The sequence below is a fragment of the Cyphellophora attinorum genome (assembly GCF_001299255.1).
Source record: "Cyphellophora attinorum strain CBS 131958 chromosome Unknown Contig13, whole genome shotgun sequence".
Taxonomy (NCBI): Eukaryota; Fungi; Ascomycota; class Eurotiomycetes; order Chaetothyriales; family Cyphellophoraceae; genus Cyphellophora; species Cyphellophora attinorum.
The window spans coordinates 430,851-453,125 of NW_017253241.1; the positions used below are offsets into that span (position 1 = coordinate 430,851).

Consider the following 22,275-nt stretch of genomic DNA (forward strand, 5'->3'; position numbering starts at 1 on the left):
TTGCGGACGACAGTGCAGCTACGGATCCAGGTGTCTTGGCACAATTCGATTGGCGTGGTGCTGCCGGAATTATCGCGGACGAGATGCAGATTTTCACGTTCTAACAAGTCACTCTAACAGGTATGATGCCGTGATCTATGTCAACGCACCTCGGACAAATTCCCAATCAACTCTGGGAGGAGCGTACCCTGCTCATCTTTCACCATTGTCCAAAGATCAGCGGAAGAAACAGCCCGCACAGCAGGCTGAGGACCAACGCAAGGTCCAAGCAGAGAAAGACAAGATTCTGGAGCAGCAGAAACAGAAACGCCAGGCCGCAAGGCATCAGAGCAACAGTGGTTCCAATCGACACTCGTCTCAATCAGCAATCGTTTCGGCAGTTGGCTCTTGATTGTACAGTAGTACTTTGGTGGTCACTCGTTGGTTCTCGGGCGTGAACTGGGTGTTCCAAGATGTTTGCAAAGTTCTTCGTGGGTGCAGCCTGATCACGATTTGGACTGCCTTTCTTTGGCGTTCTCGATTGTTTGGCGATTCCGTGATCTTCCAGGCTTCCAGCTTGATGAAGACGCAGAGCGATGACTACGACGAATCTCTTATGTATATCAGTCAGCTCTTCTAGTCGTTCACGGCAAGTAATTGCCAACAGAAGCACACTCTATTTGGTCATATCATCACACTGGATCCAAGCCTGAATTTGGTTCTGTGCACGTCCACCCTGTTTCCAAGTATGGCTTGCTCCTCGGATTAGGTTCGCTCATCGATTTGGCCGTACCAAGTCAGCCCTCCCCGGTATCGTGACACTGAGTCTTCTGGACAGCCGCATGATCACTTATGCACTGCAGGATCCAATTGAGCATCCTGAAGTTTGTCCCTGCTGAGATCTCCGGCTCTCGAAGGCGCCTTTATGATGTGTCTTGTGCTCTGGTTCTAATCATACTCATCTCACAGCTGTCATCGTACCAATACTCTCTGTGGTGCACAATACATCAATGTACTGGAGCATGTCAATATTGCCGCCCAGGGGCCAAAAATGATATGTGTAACCTCGTCATGGCGAATCACGCGCAGCCCTCCAAGTTTGGCAGAGCTCGGCTTGCTCGCATCCTTTGGACGTACCATCTGATGCGAGAGCTATCGTTCGCGAAGTAATGCGCGAGCAGGAAATCACGTCTGTGTACCTAGGTAAGAGTTGTAGATCTTCGATATTGAAGTTGACGATATCGTACCCCAATGCTCCACAATTCAGATCTTGATTGCCTCGTTGCCTTGATCACAAACTTAATCGATCGGGAACTTCTGACACGGATCTTCCGCCATCGGCCCAGTCTCCGGGAGACCACATGCTTCAGCAGCATCATACATCGCCAGGCTGAGACATCAGCGTCATGGGCAAATCAAGCAAAGACAAGCGCGATGCATACTACCGCCTCGCAAAGGAACAGAATTGGCGCGCCCGGTCCGCCTTCAAGCTGATCCAGATTGATGAGCAATTCGATCTGTTCTCGTACCAAGATCCATCACAATGCACGCGAGTAGTCGATCTGTGTGCCGCACCGGGCAGCTGGTCACAAGTGCTGTCGCGAGTGCTGATAAAGGGCGAGTCCTTTGGGCGGAGAGCGTGGGTTGACAAGATGAAGAGGCACGAAGAGCTCAAGCGGCGGCAGGACAAGGATAGCAGTGATCTCGACGTACCCGAAATTTCGACTTTGGACATATCAGACGACACGGAGCTACAACCACGACCCAATGTACACATCGTTGCCATCGATCTCCAACCCATGGCACCGCTGGCCGGCATAACGACGCTAAAAGCTGATATCACACATCCGACGACTGCGCCTCTGCTGCTCAAAGCCCTCAACCCCGACAACCCATCGTCTCCAGAACCAGTCGACCTGGTCATCTCCGACGGTGCGCCGGATGTCACTGGACTGCACGACCTAGACATCTACATCCAGGCACAACTCCTCTTCGCGGCTCTGTCACTGGCGATGAAAGTGCTCAGACCCGGTGGGAAGTTCGTTGCGAAGATCTTCCGAGGCAGGGATGTGGACCTAATTTATGCGCAGCTCAAGTGTGTCTTCGAGAAGGTCACGGTAGCCAAGCCAAGGAGCTCGAGGGCAAGCAGTCTGGAGGCGTTCGTTGTGTGCGAGGGCTACACAGGTATACCGTTAGAGGAAGACAACACAATCATTTCGCACTCGTTGAAGCAGGACGCAAAGGTCAGTGAGGAAGACGAAGAACCACAGCAGCCAAAGTCGCAAGTCTTGCGCGAAGATGGAGTGCTGGAGATCTCTTTCCAGGACTCGTTGCAGCACAACCAGCCACCACCGCAGCGATGGATTCCTCCATTCCTCGCCTGTGGCGACCTCTCAGCTTGGGATTCCGATGCGACGTACAAGCTGCCTCCGGGGCATGTTAGTCTCGATCCAGTACAGCCACCTACAGCGCCTCCGTACAAGGCTGCTCTAGAGCGACGAAGAGCCGAAGGTGGTGCTTATGGCAAGACTGGCAGTAAGAAGTGAGGCCACCTCGGAAAGTGCTGGCAAACATTATTCGACACGACAGCAATCACAGCTTATTTGGAAACAAAGGCGCCTGTCTGCCGCCTCGGAACAACGCCAGCATCTCCTCACCCATCCACTGGCCTCTGGTCTTCGCGATGCCGGCTTCCAGATCCGCCACTTTACCTGCTTGGACGAGCAGTCCTTTCCCATTGCCGCCCATGCCCTGTCCGAACAGCCATACTACAGCCCTGGCGATCTCCTCCGGACTGTTGATGGGCACACCCTGCGCCCGCATCTTTTCTGCCCAGTCCTGCAGACTCTGGCCCTCCTTCCGGCCACTGATGATTGGCGTGAGCGTTATCGCCGGCGCAACGACACTGCACGCGATTCCGAGGGTCGCAGTGTCATTCTTCAGCGCCCGCATCAAGCCCACAACTCCATGCTTCGCTGCACTGTACAGTGGTGCGCCTGCACTTGCCAGGTAGCCCGCCAGGCTCGCCGTCATGACAATGCTCCCGCCCGTATCTTTTCCGTTCCTCCGCAGATAATGGATGGCCAGCCTCACGGTATCGTCGGCAGCTTGGAGGTCGATATCAATGACTCTCCGGTCGGGCTCCTTCAGCAGCTTTGTACTCGGCTCAAGCTCCTCTTTGAAGAACTGGTCGCCATACTCCGCAATGCCGGCATTTACATACACCAAATCTATCTTCCCGAACTTCTTGATCGCGGCCTCGAAGCCAGCTCGCTGCTCGACCCAGGATGTGATGTCCGCGCGGTGGAAGAGGAAGCGAGAGGAGGAGAGCAGCGACTGCGGTGCCTTTGACGGCTCTGGCGCGGTGGTAGAGGGTGGCTGTCGATCGATGAGTACGATGTTGTTCCCGAGGGAGTGCAGCAGAATGGCGGTATGTAGACCGATGCCTGACGACCCTCCTGTGATTAGAGCGGTCTTCTTTGTCGGAGTTTTGAGCTGCTCCTGAGTGATTGTGAAGGCGGTATTGGAGAAGGGCATCTTGAGTGCTGCTGCTGGCGTCTTCGTGACGACGTGTAGATCAGCAAAGCGGTTGCTGGACCACAAGAAATGTCAGCGAATTTGAGCCACTGGCTCGTCTTCGTCAAGTCATCGGTACCGAGTGTCCTACCTACGGAACCAGCAGTATGCTACGAGCAAGTGCGCAGTATTCCCGGGCGTATTTCCCCGCGAAATGTACGAAATGCCGCGGCTCACCAAGTTCGCAGCCTTGAGCAATTCACACGAACAGCCTTGTGGTGACGTCGTTCTCCAAGATTTCTCCGAGTCTGCTCCAGCCTGCGCGCGAGATCTTTCGTTCACTTTAGCTTAGTCGCGATCATTTTGACGCGACATACATTCCCTCATGGCCGCATACTATCTTTACAAGGCCATATAGCGTATGGCAACTCCTCTCAGCGAGCGGCCGGGCGTCCTCGGGGCCTTTGCACGATTCTATCGCCGTACATATCTCGGCGACTATGTCGGATTTGTTCTTCTTCAAGCTGCATACCTCATCACCAAGTTCCTCATCACACCGGTACACCGCCCTTTCCTGATCTCAGACCTACGTATATCCCACGAATACGCCAATCCGGAACGTGTCACGACATACGAGAACTTTTTATACGCTGGAGTCGCACCTCTTGTGGTTATAGTGCTGTACTGCGTGGCAGTGCGTCCAGGCTTCCACCGATCACATGTGACAATTCTCGGCTTTCTGATATCCCTGTCATTCAGCGGGTTCCTCACGCATGTATTCAAGAATGCGATCGGACGCGCACGACCGGATTTACTGGCTCGCTGCGTTATAAAGAAGGGCACACCAGCAGACGTACTAGTCACTATCTCCGTGTGTGAACAGACCGATCAGTACAAGCTCAATGATGGGTGGCGCAGCTTTCCTTCTGGGCATTCGTCTTTCGCCTGGGCTGGTCTGGGGTATCTATCACTCTTCCTTGCGGGTCAGCTGCACACTCTTCGGCCGAGGACTGATCTGGCACGAGTTCTTGTGACTGTGTGCCCGCTTCTTGGTGCTTTTTTGGTCGCGGCGTCAAGGACTGCAGACTATCGCCAGTATGTCACCTCCCCGCGAGCTTGAACCAGCAGACGTCAAGGAAATAGTCTGGATCGAGCAATAGAGATATTTTTCTCGGACGCTCGATCTGTCTATTCTCGTCTCTTGGACAAGGTGTTCCCTTTGTTCTGCGAGCCTGCTTGATATCCCACTGACGGCCACTTCTTGGTCGTCTAGCTTTGCCTCGGGATCCAGTCAGTCTCTTATCTTACACATTCCCCAACGTTCTGGTTCAGGCTGACCAAATAAAAAGTGATGTCTACGATGTGACGGCAGGATCAATCCTTGGCTTCATCGTTGCATTATTTGGGTACAGGAGATACTACCCTTCTCCACTCAGCCCTAATTGCCACCTTCCGTTTCCAAGTCCGCTGGACGACACGAAAGCAGAGCGGAGATTGCCCTCCGCACGGCAGGACGAAGAGGACGCGAGGAGCCAAGCAGAAAGTTTCGACCTCAACGACTTGACAGAAGAGGAAGATGAAGACGAATCCCATGAGCGCCAGCCACTAACGACAGGCAACGGGACTCAAAGCCGGGGGAAGCCGAAAAGAGGAGACTCGGAATGATTAGACAAGCATGATATGCTCTTCCACCGGAGGACCTATGACCCAACGGCCGTGCCTAGATTTCATGAGGCTCAAGCTCTCTGATCCCCGTTGCAGGTATCCACAATGCGATTGATGTGATCGCTAGAGCGTATCATGTCCGGAAGGTATCCGGTCTAACTGGACAGAGATGTGAAACGCGCAACTTGGGCCTGATTGCGATTGGCACGGCTGCACAGCGGCGACTTTTAGTTATATATTCTGTGGGACACTCCAATTGCCCATACTCTTGCCCACGCGGCTAGCGCAGATCTCGCCCCCCATCTTTCGCTCTGAGCCGCTTTGGGGCCGGCACACCACGAAATAAGGCGACGGGCTCGTGTTCGGCGACCCAGTTTTCTTATGTTAGCGTGCCTATCCTGATTTGGTGTCGAGCCACTCAAGCCAAGCATAGTTGGTAAGACGCTTCATCTGATGTACCGCTTGTTGTGGAATCATGATAACTCATCCAGTCTGCCCCTCGGCGGTGTTCAACTCTTTAGGAACCTCCAACACGACACTCGCTCCAAGGGACTCGACAGCAGACGTCTGGTGCACTCTATTACCAAAACCCCGGACCCGCCAGGCCTCCTACGAGGCCTATAGACCTGGCGACAGGTGAGCCAACATGGGCCGCATAAAGGAGATCGACCGCAAACGCGTACGTCACGAGAAAGTGCGTAGCGGCTGCGACCAATGTAAAAAGCGCCGCATAAAGTGCCCAGAAGGCGAGCCATGCCGTAGATGTGTGATCGCCAAACTTGATTGCACCTACGCTGCTGCCGCCAAAGAGAGCAACGATGGCTCAAGAGGCAAGTCCCATGGATCGAAGCGAGAAATAAACCCATCTGCAGACTTCAAGAGCTTTGTCGACGGACAGCAATGGACTGACTTCTGGTTAGAAACTGATGCACCGGACTCGACATGGCCAGAACTCACTCACGTCACACAACCCTTAGGTGACCCTTCACAAAAGCAATGGACCACAGAATGGTGGAACGCTTCCTCCGCCCTCTACAAGACCCCGAATGATACACTATTCACCGGCGAGCTCGAAACCAGTGGCCGGGGCTTCCAGCGCTACTGGTTGGAGAACTACACAGCCCCACGCTCAGTTCTTGCCTTACCTATCTGGATGGAACGGATACACCAGCGAGCATATCACTTCCCGCCCCTGCGAGACCTGATCATAGCCATGGGTAGCATCGGCCTGTCATTAGCTCGTGGCGACGATGCTTCAACTCACCTTCGCGTTTTGCAGAAGACCCAGAAATACGTCGAAACCGCTGTGCTGGGTCTCTCGACTGCCCAGCTCCCCACCAGCGTCATGCTGTACTGCGCCTGGATCTTCTGGCAGCTGGACCTGATTCGGGGCAACCTCGCAACATCATACTTGCACGTCATGAGCGCGAGAAAGATCGCCGCGGAAGCACCTCCTGGCGGCGAGATCGACGATATTGAGATCAAAGGCCTCTTTGGCATCGATGAGCCCGACTGGGGTATCGATATGAGTATGGCACCGGATGCGTTCTTACCGACCAACTCAGCTACAAAACGTAAGGAAAGCGCCCTGCCCATCATTCGAGGTACATGGACCGACATCTCGACCATGATTCTGGACGTCAACGCGGATGTGACCATTCCAGCAGAAGGCGGAACCAAGGAAATGGTCCTGAAAGTTCTCGAAGATGCGCGCAGTGACCTGGAATGGCTGCTGCGGAAGTGGAGCAACGACCTGGCTTCCACCAAACAAGAGCAGATGCCTTTCTGGCTGGACTTTGGCCCACTTGAGCCGCCCGAGATGACGGCAACGTCATCACCTCCAAAGTTCATACAACAAGGCGCATATATGCTCAACACCCAGGATTCGCCCTCGCTATCGGGCACAACGTGGACGCCTCCAAAAGACCTTCAAACAGGGGCATATCCATATGTGCTCAACCCCACGGCAATAGCATCTCCCGGCTCGAAATTAGCTGGAAGCGAGTACCCACCAATCCCACCGCCGGATGATTTGAGCGAGGGATACATCTTCAGTCCTCGATCCGGGTCCGGGTCTCGAGCGAGCTCCTCGGATACCAATGCTCCCCGCCCGTCATTCTGCTCGCTGTTTCATCGTGCGCTGAAAATCGCACGCGACGACGAACTTACCAAACAGGCTATCGATACGTTCCGAATACATTGTTTGCAGTTCGTGCCCCAGCTGGTCGTTCTGGTAGCACAGACCGATCTGGGTATGCGGCACGACGAGTTCCTATTGCTGTCGCGTAATAATGCGGACATTAGGCAAAGAGTGTCGTTTGCTGGCAAGGAGCCTGGAGGTGCTTTGAGGTCGTCGGGAGAGTTCTTCTAAGGGCGTTGCAGCGGTGATGGATGCGTCGATGAGCAATGATATCGTCTGATATGAGAACGGATGGTGTGTGTCGAGGATGTGAATCGAAGTGTGAAACAATGGGAAAGCGTTGAGCGCAGACGTGCAGCATGGAGATTCCTCGGAAAGCGATGCGTGCGACGGGGGTCGTCGAACCCTATTCGAGTCCGACATAGCATGGCGTTCAATGTCCGTAGCTCGGGCGGCTTGCAATATGATGTCCTGACCTCGTCCGTCGGGAAATGCCGTCGGAAGGCTACGTTTACAGCAGCCACTGAAGGTGTCTAGATACCATCTGGCTCACACAGTAGTACGTAGTGAGACGTCATGATCAATCTTAGTCATCCGTATAAACACGTACCAGCACCAAGTGTGATCTGCTTTTACTTCCTCTATTTCCTGCCTGCTTTCTTGTCGCCCAATTTCTGTTGAGCACCTTCTGGAGGCGTTGCAGTTAAGCATCTGGTACTTGCCAGAGGACTGTCCACCTGTAGCTGGAAGGGATAGTAACGTCTAGGACGTCACGGCTACTTCGTGTGACACGTGTCGAAGCAAACTCCAAAAAAATCACAAACACAGTGAGTGCAGAGAACGAACAAAGGAGAGCTACCCTAAGTCTTGTTGAGTACGGAAGGTCCCTTACTTTTGTTGCGGTGTGCGGCTCGCAAGCCGAACGTTGCCGATATAAGTATGAAGGGAAATACCCTCGTTTGTGCTCATAGGATGACCGAAGATGGACAAACGAGCTCACATGAATTTCGATTACGCTGACAGAATGATCGACCGTGTTATAGGGCTGATCAATATCTGCTAATGATGAGCCATACAATACCCCAGTCCTGGACAAAAACAGCCTCGAAGGCCGGGTCGGGCCACTTGAAATTTCGCAACGCTCAAACCCAATGTTAACAACGCCGTCCACACCTGGGCAGCCCGTGAATCTCGTTCGCTCATCATTGCTTCCGCTTGGATTGAAAAGTCGTCCCGTCGTGATAGCCACCCACGAAAATCATTGTTGGGGATGCTATCGTCGCCAAGTGCGCTCTTCTCGCACATCACATCACCGAGCAAGGGATCTACAACCACCGGGACGTCAGCATTCGTGTTCATTCTCGCTGGAGGACTGCTAAGGCCGTGGATAGATGTTCTACTCACAATACAGCAATCGCACTCGGTGTCGCCACAGTCGCAGCCAAAGCAGGGCTTTGTCGTGCCTTTGATTGGCTTCTTGATCGTTGAGGTGGTTGACGGTGGCATTGTGGTGAGGTGGGTCAGGTAAGTCGTGACAAAATGGGCGGATTTCTTGTGAGTTTCCAGAGGTTGTCGGGTGATTGTGTATCTCTTGTTGACCCTTCAGGAATATTGTTGAATGTCAGTGATATTGGTCTTCAAGTGAAGTGGGAGCTTGAAAGTTGGCACGGCCCCATGACGCAGGCGTTTGTGGATTGTTTCATGTCTCGACTCGCGCAGCTGGACTTCACGACGACCGATCTTGGTTTCCTATTTACTCGTACTATGTCTGTGTGACTACGTTGTGCAGCGCATATTATTGCCGATGTAGATACGTTTGGGAAGCGGCAGTGGGATACGCTCTACAGGCACGTCGCAGCTCGCAGCGAAACAGCCTGAGGTGTCGATATGAACTCGCTAAGGCGCAAGTCGAGACGCTGCTATCGATGTCTAATGCTACACTCGATGTCACACTGCTCTGTCAACTTCGAAGGCATAACCATGGATCACGGAACACTGATCCGAGTCTCAGATGCGTTGTGCCGCCCAAGGGTGGGAAGCTCTAGGTCGACGAGGCACGTGGCTGTCCATTGTTCAAGTCTCTCCTGATGGCTTGTGCTTCTCCGAAAACGAAGACTGCACTGAGCACCCGATGATCAGTGCGCACCTTCATTGTTGCGTTGCCCGGACCCGGTAGGTCAGACAGAACATCTAGGTATATGACTCCAGCCCGCTACTTCCGCTCCCCATTCCCACCCTCTCCAGAGCCACATCGCCCACCATGCAGCTCCCCATCCTCAACCTCCTCTGCCTCCTCGCCCTCGGCCTAGGCTCCTCAGCTACATTCACGGCGACAATCATCCGGCCAGACGTGACGGACCTGGTCTCGGCGCTGCCTATCCTCAGCCATCGTCCATCTCTGCTTCGGTCACTGGTTCCAAAGCCCCTAATGCTACGGCCCCAGCCGACCCGCACGACTACCCAACCCTCGGAGCGCCACTGGACGATGCCGCGATCGCGTCGATCTCAGCGCAGGATAAGTCCTTCGACAAGGAGATCAGCTCGGTCATGAGTGTTGCGAGCGCGAGTCTGCCGTGTAAGGCGGTGACGGATGTCAGTGGGAGCCCGGTTACTATCTGTGCGCCGACGCAGGCTATGGCGACGATGCAGGATGGTGCGGCTAGGAAAGCAGTAGGAGGCGCAGTCGTGGTTGCTGCTTTGGGATCGCTTTTGCTGCAATTGTGAGGAAAGGCTGGAAGCGTGTCATCGTTGAGTCGTGCTTGAGATATACCAAAAATTAAAGACAAGGGTCCGATGTAGCTCCGGCGCAAGCAGAGATAGTAATGCGTATCAATCTGGAAAGCTTCTCTCGTCTTGATGATCTTATGCCAGCCATCTCGACGCCAAAGCCCCTACCCCAACCAAGACCGCTACAAACATCAGCCACCTCTGTATCCCCTGCTTCGCCAAACCCTCAAAGTGCTTCTCCAAACTCTCTTTATCATTGACCCTCGGGAAAGGCACACCCTTGACCTTACTCTCCGGCACGCCCAAAGCCTTACACAACGGACCCCAACCCTCCCGTACATCGTAGAACACCAGTTGATCTTTTGGTACGCACTCCTTCAACTGCTCTACATGCCGATCCCAAGCCACCCCGGCCTCCGCCGTCACCTTCAAATCCGCACCAGGGCCATACCGCCACGCCCAAACGCACTCCATCCCGTCGTAGATGCGCGGCATGTGTCGTGCGCCCTTGACCCAGAAGAACAGCCCGCCCAGGATCCAGGGCGAGATCACGGTAGCCATCATGGCGCTTATGCTCGCGAGCCATGGCTCCCGGTCGCGGACCGTGCATATCACGGATGGCGTCGGGGTAGAGTTGCAGCAGTTGGGGCGTTAGTTGTGAGAGGGGCGGGTCTGCTGTTGCGACGTAGCCTTCCAGCAACGCGGAGAGCTTGGTGAGGACTTCGTCTGGTCTGGCTACTGTTGCGGCTGGCCATTGAGTTGGGATGCCCCGGGGTCCGACGACGGCTTCACAGATTTCGCTGAGCCGCAGGACTTGCGATTCGGGGGCGCCGGCGCCGCACCATTGCCGGCCGGCGTGGTAGGTTGGGCCGTCGAGGAGGAAGGAGATGGCTTCGCAGAAGGAGTTGGTTGCTGTGCGGGGGAGGCCGGCGCGATCACGCGGATGCGGGCGTGGGTTTAGGGGGAAGGTAGTCTAGGACGTGGGGTGCTGCGGGTGAAGAGGTGGTCATGTCGGTAGGATGGGCTGGCACTAGTGATGAGGAAGCGGTGGGTGAGGGCGCAGAAGGCTGGATTAGGCTGGGCACGGATTGTTAGGGAGGGGCGAGCAGGATGTCCCGGATCATCGAGTTGTGTGAAGTATTCCAAAGCGTGGAATGGTGACTTGGTAGACGAGGGCGAGCTGGACCGGGAAACTTGCTCGGTGTTAGGAGGCGGTACTGACAGATATCGTGGTCGACCACCTTGTGTAGCCGATAATCAGCAGCAGTCCGGGCAGCACCCGTCTTGTGCGACATCAGTGAGGGCTGTCGTTCCTAGGTAAGCTCGCAACTGCTGATGAGGTGCCAGCAAATGGGGATGAGGCCATTCTCTGCAGAGGATCTGAACCTTGTTGCAGATACACTTTACCGTTCAACAAGCGCAGGGTGCCCTGCATGCACTACATAGCATACTGCAGTAGTGAGCCGGGGAGGATGGAGCACCTCAACGATCCGGTCGCTCGGTTGTTAGTGTTATGTTAGACGGCGTGGGCATGTCAAGAGAACTGAATGTCGAACTGTAGTTCGAAGTCGAACGATGCGAGAGCGGGAAATTGGGGATGAACAGCAGTCTAGAGTGCGTGGAGAGGCCCCAAAGTCGGCAAGCTTCTCGATTGATTGTCATGAGGTGGCCTCTGCTTGCGGGGCCAACAGTTGGTACAATAATGCTAGGTCTTATCTCTGCCTTGGCTAATTCGGTGGGCATGCACAAAACGCATCGGTATCCGCATCGATGAGAGCAAAATGCGGTGATCAACCGTAGTCTCTTCAAAACGAGGAGGTAATGGTGCGGATTGAGAGACGGTCGGATGTCAACTACGCCGAGCCCCAGCCAGTGGCGGGCCTGAATGCTGTCTTGGCCATAGGATGACTCAGCGCTCCTTCCTGATCATGTTCCAGTACTAGTGATTTGGTATCAGCATTTTGAAGGAGATGCATTGCCAAATTTTCTTGTGCCGTGCGGATTCGAGCTCTGTATCATCGTGCGGTGGACCAGAATGCACGCTGAAATCGCGCAGATGGCTCCCGGATACACACCTGGGTAGAATTCCCAATAGAAACGCTTTTCTACGTCTTGAGCGGAGCCAGACCAGAGCAGACTGACCTGTCGGTGCCGTGAAGGATCTTACAGCTCGATCAGGTTCTCCTCGACCTTTGGCTGTGGTGGTGCTACTTGTTGCGGAACGTGGGAGGGCGCGGCAGGGAATGACTGAGCTTGTGGCTGTTGCTGGTAACCTGCGTATGGCTGAGCGGGTTGAATTTGCTGCTGAGTCTGCTGTGGAGGGTACGCCGCATACTGTGCTTGCGAGTATGCTGGCTGGTGCTCAGGAGGTTGCTGAGCTGGTGGTGCATTTGCGTAAGGCACAGTAGTTGTGTAGAAGATCCCGTATGCTGCTGTGGTATACCGTAGGGTTGCTGCTGAGGAGCTTGGTACGGTTGAGGCGGTGGCTGATCAGCGACTGGTGGGAGTGATGGGTACGCTGAAGGCGGTTGTGATGAGTTGGGTTGCTGCTGTGTATATGGCTGCTGCGCAGACGATTGTTGATGATATTGTTGCGGAGATGGTGGTCCATATTGATTAGGTGGAGGCTGCTGGTTCGGGTCCGGGTATGCTGGATATGAAGGCTTGTCCATTGTCTGACTTGTGTAGGAGTACGCTCGTTGCGGAGGTGGCATATTCTGTCGGGGCGCTGCGTACGCGTCACTTGGCGCATTACTGAAGTAGTAGTTTTCTGCTCCACCTGCAGCATGTGAGGGAACACCCTGACCAGGAGGCATAGACGGATACATGTTCGACTGATGGCGCTCAATGGCTGGTGAAGGCATACCATATCCGGGATAAGCTGGATTCCGCTGGTTGTATGTGTTATTCAGTCGATCTTCGAGCATGCGGTCATAGTATCTGACGACGGTTGATAGCTTGGAATGAAGATCCAGCAGCGCGTCGCTTTTGGACATGGTCTCGCCGAGCGTTCGTGCAAGCTTCGGCCGCAATTTGCCAATTCCTTCGTACAGCTCCTGAATCTGCGGTTCTCTCAAGATTGTGCCTGGAGGCTGATGTTGCAATCGATCTACCAGGGTTGAGAAGAGGTTGATGTTCTCGGCTTCGACTAGAGACAGCTCATAGTCGTTCTTGGGCATGACGAACGGCTGCGATGCTGATGTGCCATTTGTGGTCGATTTCTTGAAATTGGCGGCATGCTTCTTTGCCTGCTCCTCAGCTTCCTTCAGCGAAAGAGCAATGGCGGCCTTCAGATCTGGGTCATCCTCTTCTTCGTTACTTGTGCCATTGGTCTTAGGTTTGGTCTCCTTCTTGATCTGTGCCTGCGGAACGTAGCCGCTGGTAGAAATGCCTTTCGCATCCTCCAAGCTCATTTCTAAGGCGCGTTTCAGATCTTGATCGAAGGAGCTATGTTCGATTCGGGCGCTTCGTGGCTGCATCGGACTTGGCTTGGTGGCGAAGGATACTCTTCGCTCGTCTCCTTTGCTTTTCCTCTGCAGCTTCTCGTAACAACCGTCGTCGACGCGGACTGGTGTCAATATGCCGAGATGTGGCAGTGGAATGGATTTCGTCGAACATTGCTGATCGAACACGTTTCCGCAGTTGCGACAGTGATGCTTCCGATTTGTGAAGGTGAAAGCCGTCCGGCAGCGCATGCAGACATCGCTGTCGGTCCACTCGGGAGGCGCGCTACTGTCGACCATGCTGCTGGATATCTCAACCTTGGGTGGGAATCTGTAGTTCTCTCGTTGAAGTGTCTCGTAGACAGTGTTGATGTAGATCAGCTCGTATCTTCCTTTCACAGCACTGGCCCAGGTCTGAATAAGCTCGAGAATCTTCTGCTTCACCTCCTCGTTGACTTCGGCAGGACCATATGCTTTGAGAAGGGAGACCAGATTGTCCATGAACTCTTTGGAGGCAATCTCGGTGAGGAAATGTGAGCCGCCATTCTTGACGCACGTGTCTATGAGCTTGAGGGTTGAGATCTGGATGTTGGGATTCTTGTTTCCTAAGCGCTTCTTCAACGATCGCATAGCATCTTTAGGCTGCACCGTTTTCGACCGGATCAGGTCGGAGATCTCTAGAGACGTAGCAATATCCTCAAGGCTCGAAGAGGTGGCCTTCTCGATCTGCTCGTCGAGCGCCGTTGAGCCTGAGCTGAACCAGCCAGCCATGATGAGATGTGTATAATTCTGGGTTACTCAATCCAACTCGATGAGTACGACGCCGGTCTTCAGAGAAGGTCTGTCATCGAGGAGAAGGGGCGAGAGAGCGAGATAGACGGCCGTCGAGGCTGAGGCGGTACTTTGTGAATGTGAAGGAGCTTTGCCCGGACAATGTCGATGGCAGACTGATGAATGCGGTCTTGGAGGTGCAAGGCGGACTGCGGAAGTTGACATCACATGTTTCGCAGGTCTAACGCTGCTCGAATATTGTTCTAGGCGCCACAGGGGCAAGCCAGACTGTGGCGTAGGTGCTGACACATCGCGGACAGGCGCCACCTCGGCCCGCAGTTGAGTCTCTCCGCCTCCACGGGCAGCCGCCTTCTTTGCCTAGAAGCACTAGAGCATTCGATGATTCGAGGTTGACGTTACTCGTCGAATCCGATGACCGAACATTTCTACCCAAGCATGTTTGTGACCTCCCACGCAATCACTTCACTGTCGCCGCGCGTCTCTTGCACGGCAGTGTCTATTTGATCCGAGGACTGTCAATCTGTATCTGCCTGCTTCACGAACGTCTCAATCTCACCCATCGCTATACCGAACCGGTCTGTCTGTACCCCTCCACCACGAGCTGCTGCGTACGACAGCAATCAACGCCAATGCCTTCATCGGGTCAGCTTCCGTAGTATCGTAAGATCATCCGAGATCATGTTGGACACGTAAAGTACACCCGCATCGCCGACATGGCGACATTTGCGAGTCCTCCTAATAACGACGGCGCCGCATCTCGGGCGAGTTGGGGCGATCCGCGAGATGCCCGTCCACCAAGCACCGGTGGTACCGGCACGAGTCGAGTGTTCGCCAGTATCGAGGACATTGTTAGCGATGCTCAACCGCGGTACTCGCCTGACACACAGCCGGGTCAACTCCTGAGCGATGCCGAAAAGTGCTATGCAGCCTCTCGCAATGCCCTCGATTTCGGCCGGCCGGACACTGCCTTTCGAGAATATCTACTTGCCTACGATATTGCTACTAACAGCATTCCGAGGCATAAAGAATTCGGTTTCTGGGAGTACAATCAACCTGCTTGGGCGGCCCGTTACAAGAGCCTGACCAAGAAGCTGGCAGATCTCGAAAACAAGATGGTCGAAGTTAAGCAGACAATAAAAGAGAACAATGCTATACACGGGACCAGGCCTCGCTCGTCTTCCAGAGGCACCGTCTACGACACCGGCTTTGGGCAAAGTCCTGTCAATACATCTCCTGCTGGTCCGCACGCGACGGGTCTTCCGTCCGCCTTGAGACCAGGTGCGCCTCGACCTGCAAACAAACCGGAGGGCTTACAGGGCCGGCCCCTTTCAAATGGAACTAATGACCTCGCCGACCGATTTGCGCGTCTGCGCACGCCAGGCGCGGCTGATGCACCACTTTCAATGCCAAATGCGGGCGACTTCAAACGGGACTCTAGCGGTAGACCATATTCTTACGCCACAGATGCTCAAGGAGTGCCCCAGGCTCGGCCAAGCGGACCAAGGAGTATGCCTAATGGCTCCAGCCTGCCACAGATACCACCAAAAGTGCCAATCATTACCAACTTTTCTCTACCGAAGCCTCCGAGTCCGACCTACAGTCCAATAAATGTCACAACTCCAGGTGGATCGAAGCCACATGAAGGACGGCCGCCGAAGGAGAAACGTCTACAGTACTATAGCCAGCCACAGAATGGCTCGTCCACTTCCCTGGCTTACAAGGCCCGAGAAGAGATTCTGCTACCGTACCGCCCAACTACGCCAAACGGTGTCAACAACGCTATTGTGCCAAAGAGCAGCTCGAGTGAGATACCACACGACTCCGCTATCTTCCCCGAGACTCTGCAAAAGTACATGACCAGGTACAACATCTTACTGGTAGACATCCGAGAGCGTGTGCTCTACGATGAAGGGCATATCATGGCTAGCTCCGTCATCTGTGTCGAACCGTTGTCGCTCAGGGAGGGACTGTCTGCCGAAGATCTCGAGGAAGGCATGGTGCTTGCCCCGGAGAGCGAACAGCTGCAGTTCTCACGTCGCAATCAATTCGATCTTGTCGTATACTACGACCAGAGAACTTCCGATATCAGCTTTTTGAAGGGGCACCCAGCAATGACCCAAGCTCCTGCCCTTCGTGCGTTCTACGATACCCTTTACGAATTTAATGAGACCAAGCCTCTGAAAGATGGACGACCACCAGCACTGCTGAGAGGAGGTCTGGATGCTTGGGTTGACTTCATGGGTGTTCATTCCCTTGCAACATCCAGAACTGCAGCCATGTTAGGCACTACAAGACAAAGGCCGGTCCGTGGCCCCGCGCTCAATCGACGTATCATTAGTCAAGGCTCGAGACTAGATGTCCGCAATAAGCGCTTGAGGGCACACAGCTTTCTTGACGAGAAGGAGCAAAGGCAGTGGATGCAACAAGCTCAGAATGAACATGTTAATGTAAATGAAGCACCCGAGTTGAGCGATGGCGAGTATGTGATGGTCGAGGAAGAGCCTCCGCCACCTTCGCCTTTCGTCTCGGATGTGGAAAGTTTCCTCAGGCGCTTTCCGTCCGTTCGCGATGAGCAGCAGTCAATGACAACGGCTCCTCGGCGGCCTATGACGATGCCTCCCCAACGGCATGAGCCACCACCACCACCATCCATACCGAGCCGTCCGGCTCCTGCAGTGCCGCGACCTAGCTATTCGGGCCAAGCTGAGCTTATACAATCTCAGGCGCCTCTGGCTCGAACGACATCTTCGACAAGAGCGCCCTTGTACTCGTCTGCCGGCTTAGCAAGGACAAGAAAGCTGCCGAGAACAGGCTTGACAAACTTCGGCGTCACGTGCTACATGAATGCGACTGTGCAGTGTCTGTCGGCAACGGTGCCGCTGTCTCAGTTCTTCACAGACCGCATGTATGAGCAATATGTGCAGCAAAATTGGAAAGGTAGCAGCGGCATCATGCCCCAATTCTACGCCAACTTGGTCAAAGCCCTGTGGAATGACGATTGCGAGGGCATCAAGCCAACCTCTTTCCGCAAATTCTGCGGCCGGATGAACCAAGAATGGATCATTGACCGCCAGCAAGACGCTAAGGAGTTCTTCGACTTCCTTGTCGACTGCCTGCACGAAGATCTGAACGTGAATTGGGACCGCACGCAACTCCGAGCTTTGACTGAACAAGAAGAGGCCCAGCGCGAGCGCATGGACATCGTCAAGGCGAGTCCAATCGAATGGCAAAGGTTCGAACATCGCGACCGCAGCTACGTCTCGTCGCTCTTCGCCGGCCAGCATGCCTCCCGACTGCGTTGCCTCACCTGCCAGAATACGTCAACGACATACGAGGCTTTCTATAGTATCAGCATCGAGATTCCTCGGTCCGGCCAGGGCAACATCTACGACTGCCTGCGCTCGTACACGAAAGAAGAAAAGCTTCAGCAAGCATGGCGCTGCCCACATTGCAAAGCCGACCGCGAGGCTACCAAGCAAATCATACTTACGCGCCTCCCCCAATTCTTGGTGATTCACTTTAAGAGATTCGCCGCCTCCAAACTCGAGCGCGCCAAGAAGATCCACACGCCCATCGATTTTCCGACACACGGGCTAAATATGGATGACTTCGTGGTCCCACGCCCGAAGCCGGTGCCGGACAAAGAGGGCAAGTTCGATATGGCCACCACACCGCCGTTTACGTATGATGCGTATGGCGTGTTGAGGCACTTGGGTGGGACGCTAGATGGAGGACATTATGTCAGTCTGGTCAAGGACCCTGGCAGGGGTACTTGGAGGAAGTTCGATGATGAAAGGCACTATGATTTTGATCCGGCTAAATTGGGGCCGAGAGACAGGCTGCAGAATGCGGAAGCGTATATTGTGTTTTATCAGCGGGCGCCGTTGCAGGCTTTGTTGTAGGAAACACCCCAGAAAACACCTGCGTGGGTCAGTGCTTGGTTGAGGAAGCGGGCAGGCTTCACGATGTTATGACCAGATCCGGGAGAACAGTAGGATGTGTGATGGCGTGTGTAGGTATCTGATGCTGTGGGCAGAGAGGGAGGAATTCTTGGATTCTTCTCTGGTTGTGTAGCTGAAGAATGACTCGGATATTCTTGCAACCGAATGAGACATTGGTACAGTCCATTGTGTATCTCTGGCGATCGGCATGTCTGCAAGGATCAGCTTCGCTTATTGCAAAAGTTGCGTCCCAGGGCGGGCACTGATGGAGCATGTACATCAGTTTCTGACACGACGGCTGGCGGCTTGTGCAGAGATCTGATCCAGACTATGGAGGTCTTCGTTGGGAGCTGCCCCGTCTCAGATCCTGAGGTATAACGTTTGTTAGGCGACCGCCCTTACCCAAATTGTACTTGTGTACTTGCGCTGTGATTCGCTCCTGCCTTTGGTGCAACTGATATCGGAAAGAACACCCCTCGGTATGTTATTGTCGATGTCATTCCGGCATCAGCGATGAAACCTCTACTACGCGTACTCTCTGCATTAGGTAGAGGCATTAACCTGGCACTCGGCTCTTTCAGCGGCTTGAATAGCATCATCCTTGAGATCGACATCCTTCCTCGAAACAGGTCCTCCATCTTGGGTGCTACGCGTTTGTTTAAGGCCTAACAAGCCTTTAGACAAGCTCCTAGGCCTCTACTGGCATGCATGCCGACGGGTTGTTGCCGTGTCGCTTCCAAGGTCAACATGCAAGCTTTGTCATAGATGGCACTCCACGACGAGCGACCAGGACTCATGACGAGCGTGACTGGTAACGGTACGATGTCTCGAAGAGTACTTGATGTCGTGCATGGCTGGCGCACAGCAGAGACAGTCTTGTCCACTGCGTTCCGCCACGTTTGTAACGGTGAGCCACAATGATGGAGCATACTCAGGACTTGACATTCATTCTTTTCTCTAATAAGAATACCGTCCGACAGCAAGGTCTCTTAGACTCCAAAGCCAGGTCACACGCTGCGAAGGAAGGTTGGAAGGCCTCTCACCGGAGAAGGAAAGAAGGATCTGAGCCGCATCAACCGGTGCACCACAGCGCGCTGAAAGTCAGCAACCTACCAGCCCATCATACACTGCCAGCCTTCAATGTTGCTCCAGTCTACGACCCATGGTTGATGTCCCTGGGTTACCGCGTTGACCCATTCTGCTGCATCCCTGGCAGTCAACACCCATTCGCACGCACTGCGCTGGACTTCTTTGTCGACTATATCTACAAGATGCAGACCGCGTGCAACTACGCCTTTGGGATCGTCAACTTCTGGACCAAGCATGGTATGCCCATGATGGCCCATAATGCAGCATTATTTCACGCTACTCTGGCCCTGCTCACCTTTGCACATCAGTACCTCTACAGATCCAACTCGACCGGTATGCAGGAGCAGATACTCCACCATCAGGATCTGGCGATACGGGAGCTTCGACGTCGTCTACTCACCGAGGAAGATCCGGTGGGGGACGATGGGTCGATCTTGACAATGTTCATGCTCTGCGTAAGTCCTGCCCACTGAATGACATGTGTTCGCATGCTGATTCGAAGACTCATAGTCACTGGACAAGAGCATGGGCGACATGGAGACTTGTGATATACATTACAGACAAGCTACTAGAATGATCGAATGTCGAGGGGGCATGGGATCCCTTGACAAAAGCAGTGGGCTGTACGCTGTGCTGAGTCAATTCACAGATCTATCGCCCAACAGTTTTGAGCACATCCTTCCGGTTGAGGCTCTACGGGAGTCTATCCGTTTTGGCGACGAACTCGAGATGGCTTGCAAACCGCCGTCTGACCTGGTTGAAGGCCTCCCTGTCGGGTTTCGCGCACTCGCTAGAAGGGGTGCGATCTCTGCCAAGACCTGTAAGGCGATCATCAGAATGGGCCGCCAACTCAACGACCCATCTATAGTGCAGCAAGCCTCGACCGCTGGGGGAGAAGTCGCGACGTGGTCCCAGAGCTGGCCCGACTTTTCCGACAAGAGTGTTTGTCTTCTGGAGAGGCTGATCTGCCTGGCTCTGGTCCGATACATTGCTAATGTCTCAACGCGTATTCGCGCTGGGTGCTGCCCGTACGAAGATTTGGCCTTGTCGCTGACCAACACGATCCCGAGCATCACAGTGCCGGAGGGCAGACTGGAGCGAGAAGCTCTGTCGTGGATCTGGCTCGTCACCGTAGATGCATGGAGCGTGGGCATGGAGTGGCGAAGACGCAGACATGTACTGCAAGACCGCGGACTGGAGTTGTTCGAACAGATGCTGGACCGCTTCCCGGAGATGTGGTGTTGGCGAATCGAAGACTTCGAGTTGCTTGGAAACAAGTACTTCTGGCGCAAGGATATGGGCAAATGGCTGGAGTCCGCCCTAGCCAGTGTTCGACCGGACGACGTGCATTCGCGTCCCTCTCACCTAGCCTCTTCGCACCCGGAAGTTTTGAGCCAGGAAGTCAGATCTGCCCCGAACCCTAACGGCAAAGCGCCGATTCTGTGCCCGCCAAACTTTGTCCTCCCGCCGAGCCGGGTATCCTGGCAGGATCACTTCGTTCACAAGTTCGTCTACCCTGAGTCGTATGAGTTCAGTGGATATGACCGCTATGAGCCCAGGCATAAATGTACCATTCCAGCTGAACATCACGACGGGATTCCGTTGACCGTACGTCGACCGACTTGTGGTTGAGGATGCGGACCTCAGGAGGGCTGGAACACTTGGTGCAGTGAAGCCTGCCCGAGTTGTCAGCACAGTCGTCGAAGATGTGTTGGTCCCGGACTTGCTAAGAATGACTACGTAGCGAGTGCAGCATTCCGACATACCGACCTCAGCCTGTTCGATAACGGTTTTGGGCGGAATTCCGGGTCCGTAGTCGAGTACGCTGGGGCGAGAAGGGTCGATAGTGATTGTGCTTAGCCGGAAATGACCTGGACTCCCCATCAGACTACGAAAGTCTCTCCATTCGATGACCATTGCACCTGCCTCACATAACCTTCTGGCTTGCCTCTCACGAAATTATCATTCAGCATCCAATGCATCGAGCATTCTGCACAGTACCTGGGTACATATATTTGTAACTCGCAAAATTTGGCCATTACTCAAGCGGCTACGATTGTCCCTTCATTTGAGCGGCATGGTGCAACGGCGAGCACATCATGCGAAGGCGGGTGTGACCCGTCGACGTCAGCCTAACGGCGTCGCCTTCGCAGAGAAGATCCTAGTTCGATTCTGGGTGCTGCTATCACTTTTTGCTTTCTTGCTTTTTGTCGTCTTGTGCAGCGGTGAGGCTTAGTGTTGGGATTTTCGCTCGGAGTATCTGGAGCCATAGTGAAGTCTGTGTTGCTGAGCTTATATATTTGATTGCATTGAAAACCTGCTCATCAAATGGAAGCACGGGCTGCCGAAGAAGCATTTGGCAGCATGGTGCAATGGCAAGCACATCGAGTGATGTTGGTACAGACTCAGAGTAGCATGCTAACAACCCAGGACATGATTGTCCTTGCGCAAAGAAGATCCCAGTTCGATTCTGGGTGCTGCCCTCATATCTTTTTGGTCTTTTGTGTCCTTGGTTTCGCTTCGTGTGACGGCGTCTGCTTCACCTTGGTCGACATTGCCACCAAGTCAGGCCCCAGGCTTCATATATCTGTACTCATCAAATATCGCGCACGAACAAATGCAATCTCAACATCATTTCAGCAGCATGGTGCAACGGTGAGCACATCTCATGAGGTGTCTGGTCAGCATGTCACGCCGGATGGCAAGTAACCAATACTCCCACGGAGTATTGCCCTCGTGGACGGAAGATCCTAGTTCGACCCTGGGTGCTACCACTTACATATTCTTTTTTGCCTGATTGAGTGCGGTGAGCAATGCGAGGCAACCTTCGCAGGGTTCCGTCAGCTGATTAGCCGAAATGCTTCATCACTACTGATGCGCTGCGACCGCAGTGCGAGATCTACAGAGGACGGTCTTCCACCTGGCCTTGTGTCTGCCAAGCTGGATGCCCAGCATAACACGAACATAATATTTACATTGTGCT

The 22,275-nt window shown here is 54.0% G+C and overlaps 9 protein-coding genes across 9 annotated transcripts; 6 read left to right on the top strand and 3 right to left on the bottom strand.

Annotated features, from left to right (window-relative positions):
- Positions 1-1,385: 1,385 nt before the first annotated feature.
- Positions 1,386-2,525, top strand: AB675_11408 (putative tRNA (cytidine(32)/guanosine(34)-2'-O)-methyltransferase; the record flags this gene model as incomplete). The annotated part of the gene is made up of 1 exon (XM_018140252.1): positions 1,386-2,525. The coding sequence occupies one exon, from the start codon at positions 1,386-1,388 to the stop codon at positions 2,523-2,525; it is 1,140 nt and encodes a 379-aa protein (XP_017999946.1).
- A 46-nt stretch (positions 2,526-2,571) lies between these two features.
- On the bottom strand, positions 2,572-3,516 carry AB675_11409 (putative oxido; the record flags this gene model as incomplete). The annotated part of the gene is made up of 1 exon (XM_018140253.1): positions 2,572-3,516. The coding sequence occupies one exon, from the start codon at positions 3,514-3,516 to the stop codon at positions 2,572-2,574; it is 945 nt and encodes a 314-aa protein (XP_018000044.1).
- A 400-nt stretch (positions 3,517-3,916) lies between these two features.
- Positions 3,917-5,160, top strand: AB675_11410 (Diacylglycerol pyrophosphate phosphatase 1; the record flags this gene model as incomplete). Its single annotated transcript, XM_018140255.1, has 2 exons — positions 3,917-4,590; positions 4,845-5,160. 2 exons carry the CDS (start codon positions 3,917-3,919, stop codon positions 5,158-5,160), a joined length of 990 nt encoding a protein of 329 aa, XP_017999866.1.
- A 646-nt stretch (positions 5,161-5,806) lies between these two features.
- AB675_11411 (uncharacterized protein) lies at positions 5,807-7,531 on the top strand (the record flags this gene model as incomplete). Its single annotated transcript, XM_018140256.1, has 1 exon — positions 5,807-7,531. The coding sequence occupies one exon, from the start codon at positions 5,807-5,809 to the stop codon at positions 7,529-7,531; it is 1,725 nt and encodes a 574-aa protein (XP_017999914.1).
- A 2,029-nt stretch (positions 7,532-9,560) lies between these two features.
- On the top strand, positions 9,561-10,024 carry AB675_11412 (uncharacterized protein; the record flags this gene model as incomplete). Its single annotated transcript, XM_018140257.1, has 2 exons — positions 9,561-9,690; positions 9,744-10,024. The coding sequence occupies 2 exons, from the start codon at positions 9,561-9,563 to the stop codon at positions 10,022-10,024; spliced, it is 411 nt and encodes a 136-aa protein (XP_017999960.1).
- Positions 10,025-10,162: 138 nt separating this feature from the next.
- Positions 10,163-10,588, bottom strand: AB675_11413 (uncharacterized protein; the record flags this gene model as incomplete). The annotated part of the gene is made up of 1 exon (XM_018140258.1): positions 10,163-10,588. The coding sequence occupies one exon, from the start codon at positions 10,586-10,588 to the stop codon at positions 10,163-10,165; it is 426 nt and encodes a 141-aa protein (XP_018000010.1).
- A 1,602-nt stretch (positions 10,589-12,190) lies between these two features.
- On the bottom strand, positions 12,191-14,241 carry AB675_11414 (Vacuolar protein sorting-associated protein 27; the record flags this gene model as incomplete). Its single annotated transcript, XM_018140259.1, has 2 exons — positions 12,191-12,405; positions 12,471-14,241. The coding sequence occupies 2 exons, from the start codon at positions 14,239-14,241 to the stop codon at positions 12,191-12,193; spliced, it is 1,986 nt and encodes a 661-aa protein (XP_018000061.1).
- A 734-nt stretch (positions 14,242-14,975) lies between these two features.
- Positions 14,976-18,164, top strand: AB675_11415 (Ubiquitin carboxyl-terminal hydrolase 5; the record flags this gene model as incomplete). Its single annotated transcript, XM_018140260.1, has 1 exon — positions 14,976-18,164. The coding sequence occupies one exon, from the start codon at positions 14,976-14,978 to the stop codon at positions 18,162-18,164; it is 3,189 nt and encodes a 1,062-aa protein (XP_018000108.1).
- A 956-nt stretch (positions 18,165-19,120) lies between these two features.
- AB675_11416 (uncharacterized protein) lies at positions 19,121-20,924 on the top strand (the record flags this gene model as incomplete). The annotated part of the gene is made up of 2 exons (XM_018140261.1): positions 19,121-19,747; positions 19,803-20,924. 2 exons carry the CDS (start codon positions 19,121-19,123, stop codon positions 20,922-20,924), a joined length of 1,749 nt encoding a protein of 582 aa, XP_018000147.1.
- Positions 20,925-22,275: the final 1,351 nt, after the last annotated feature.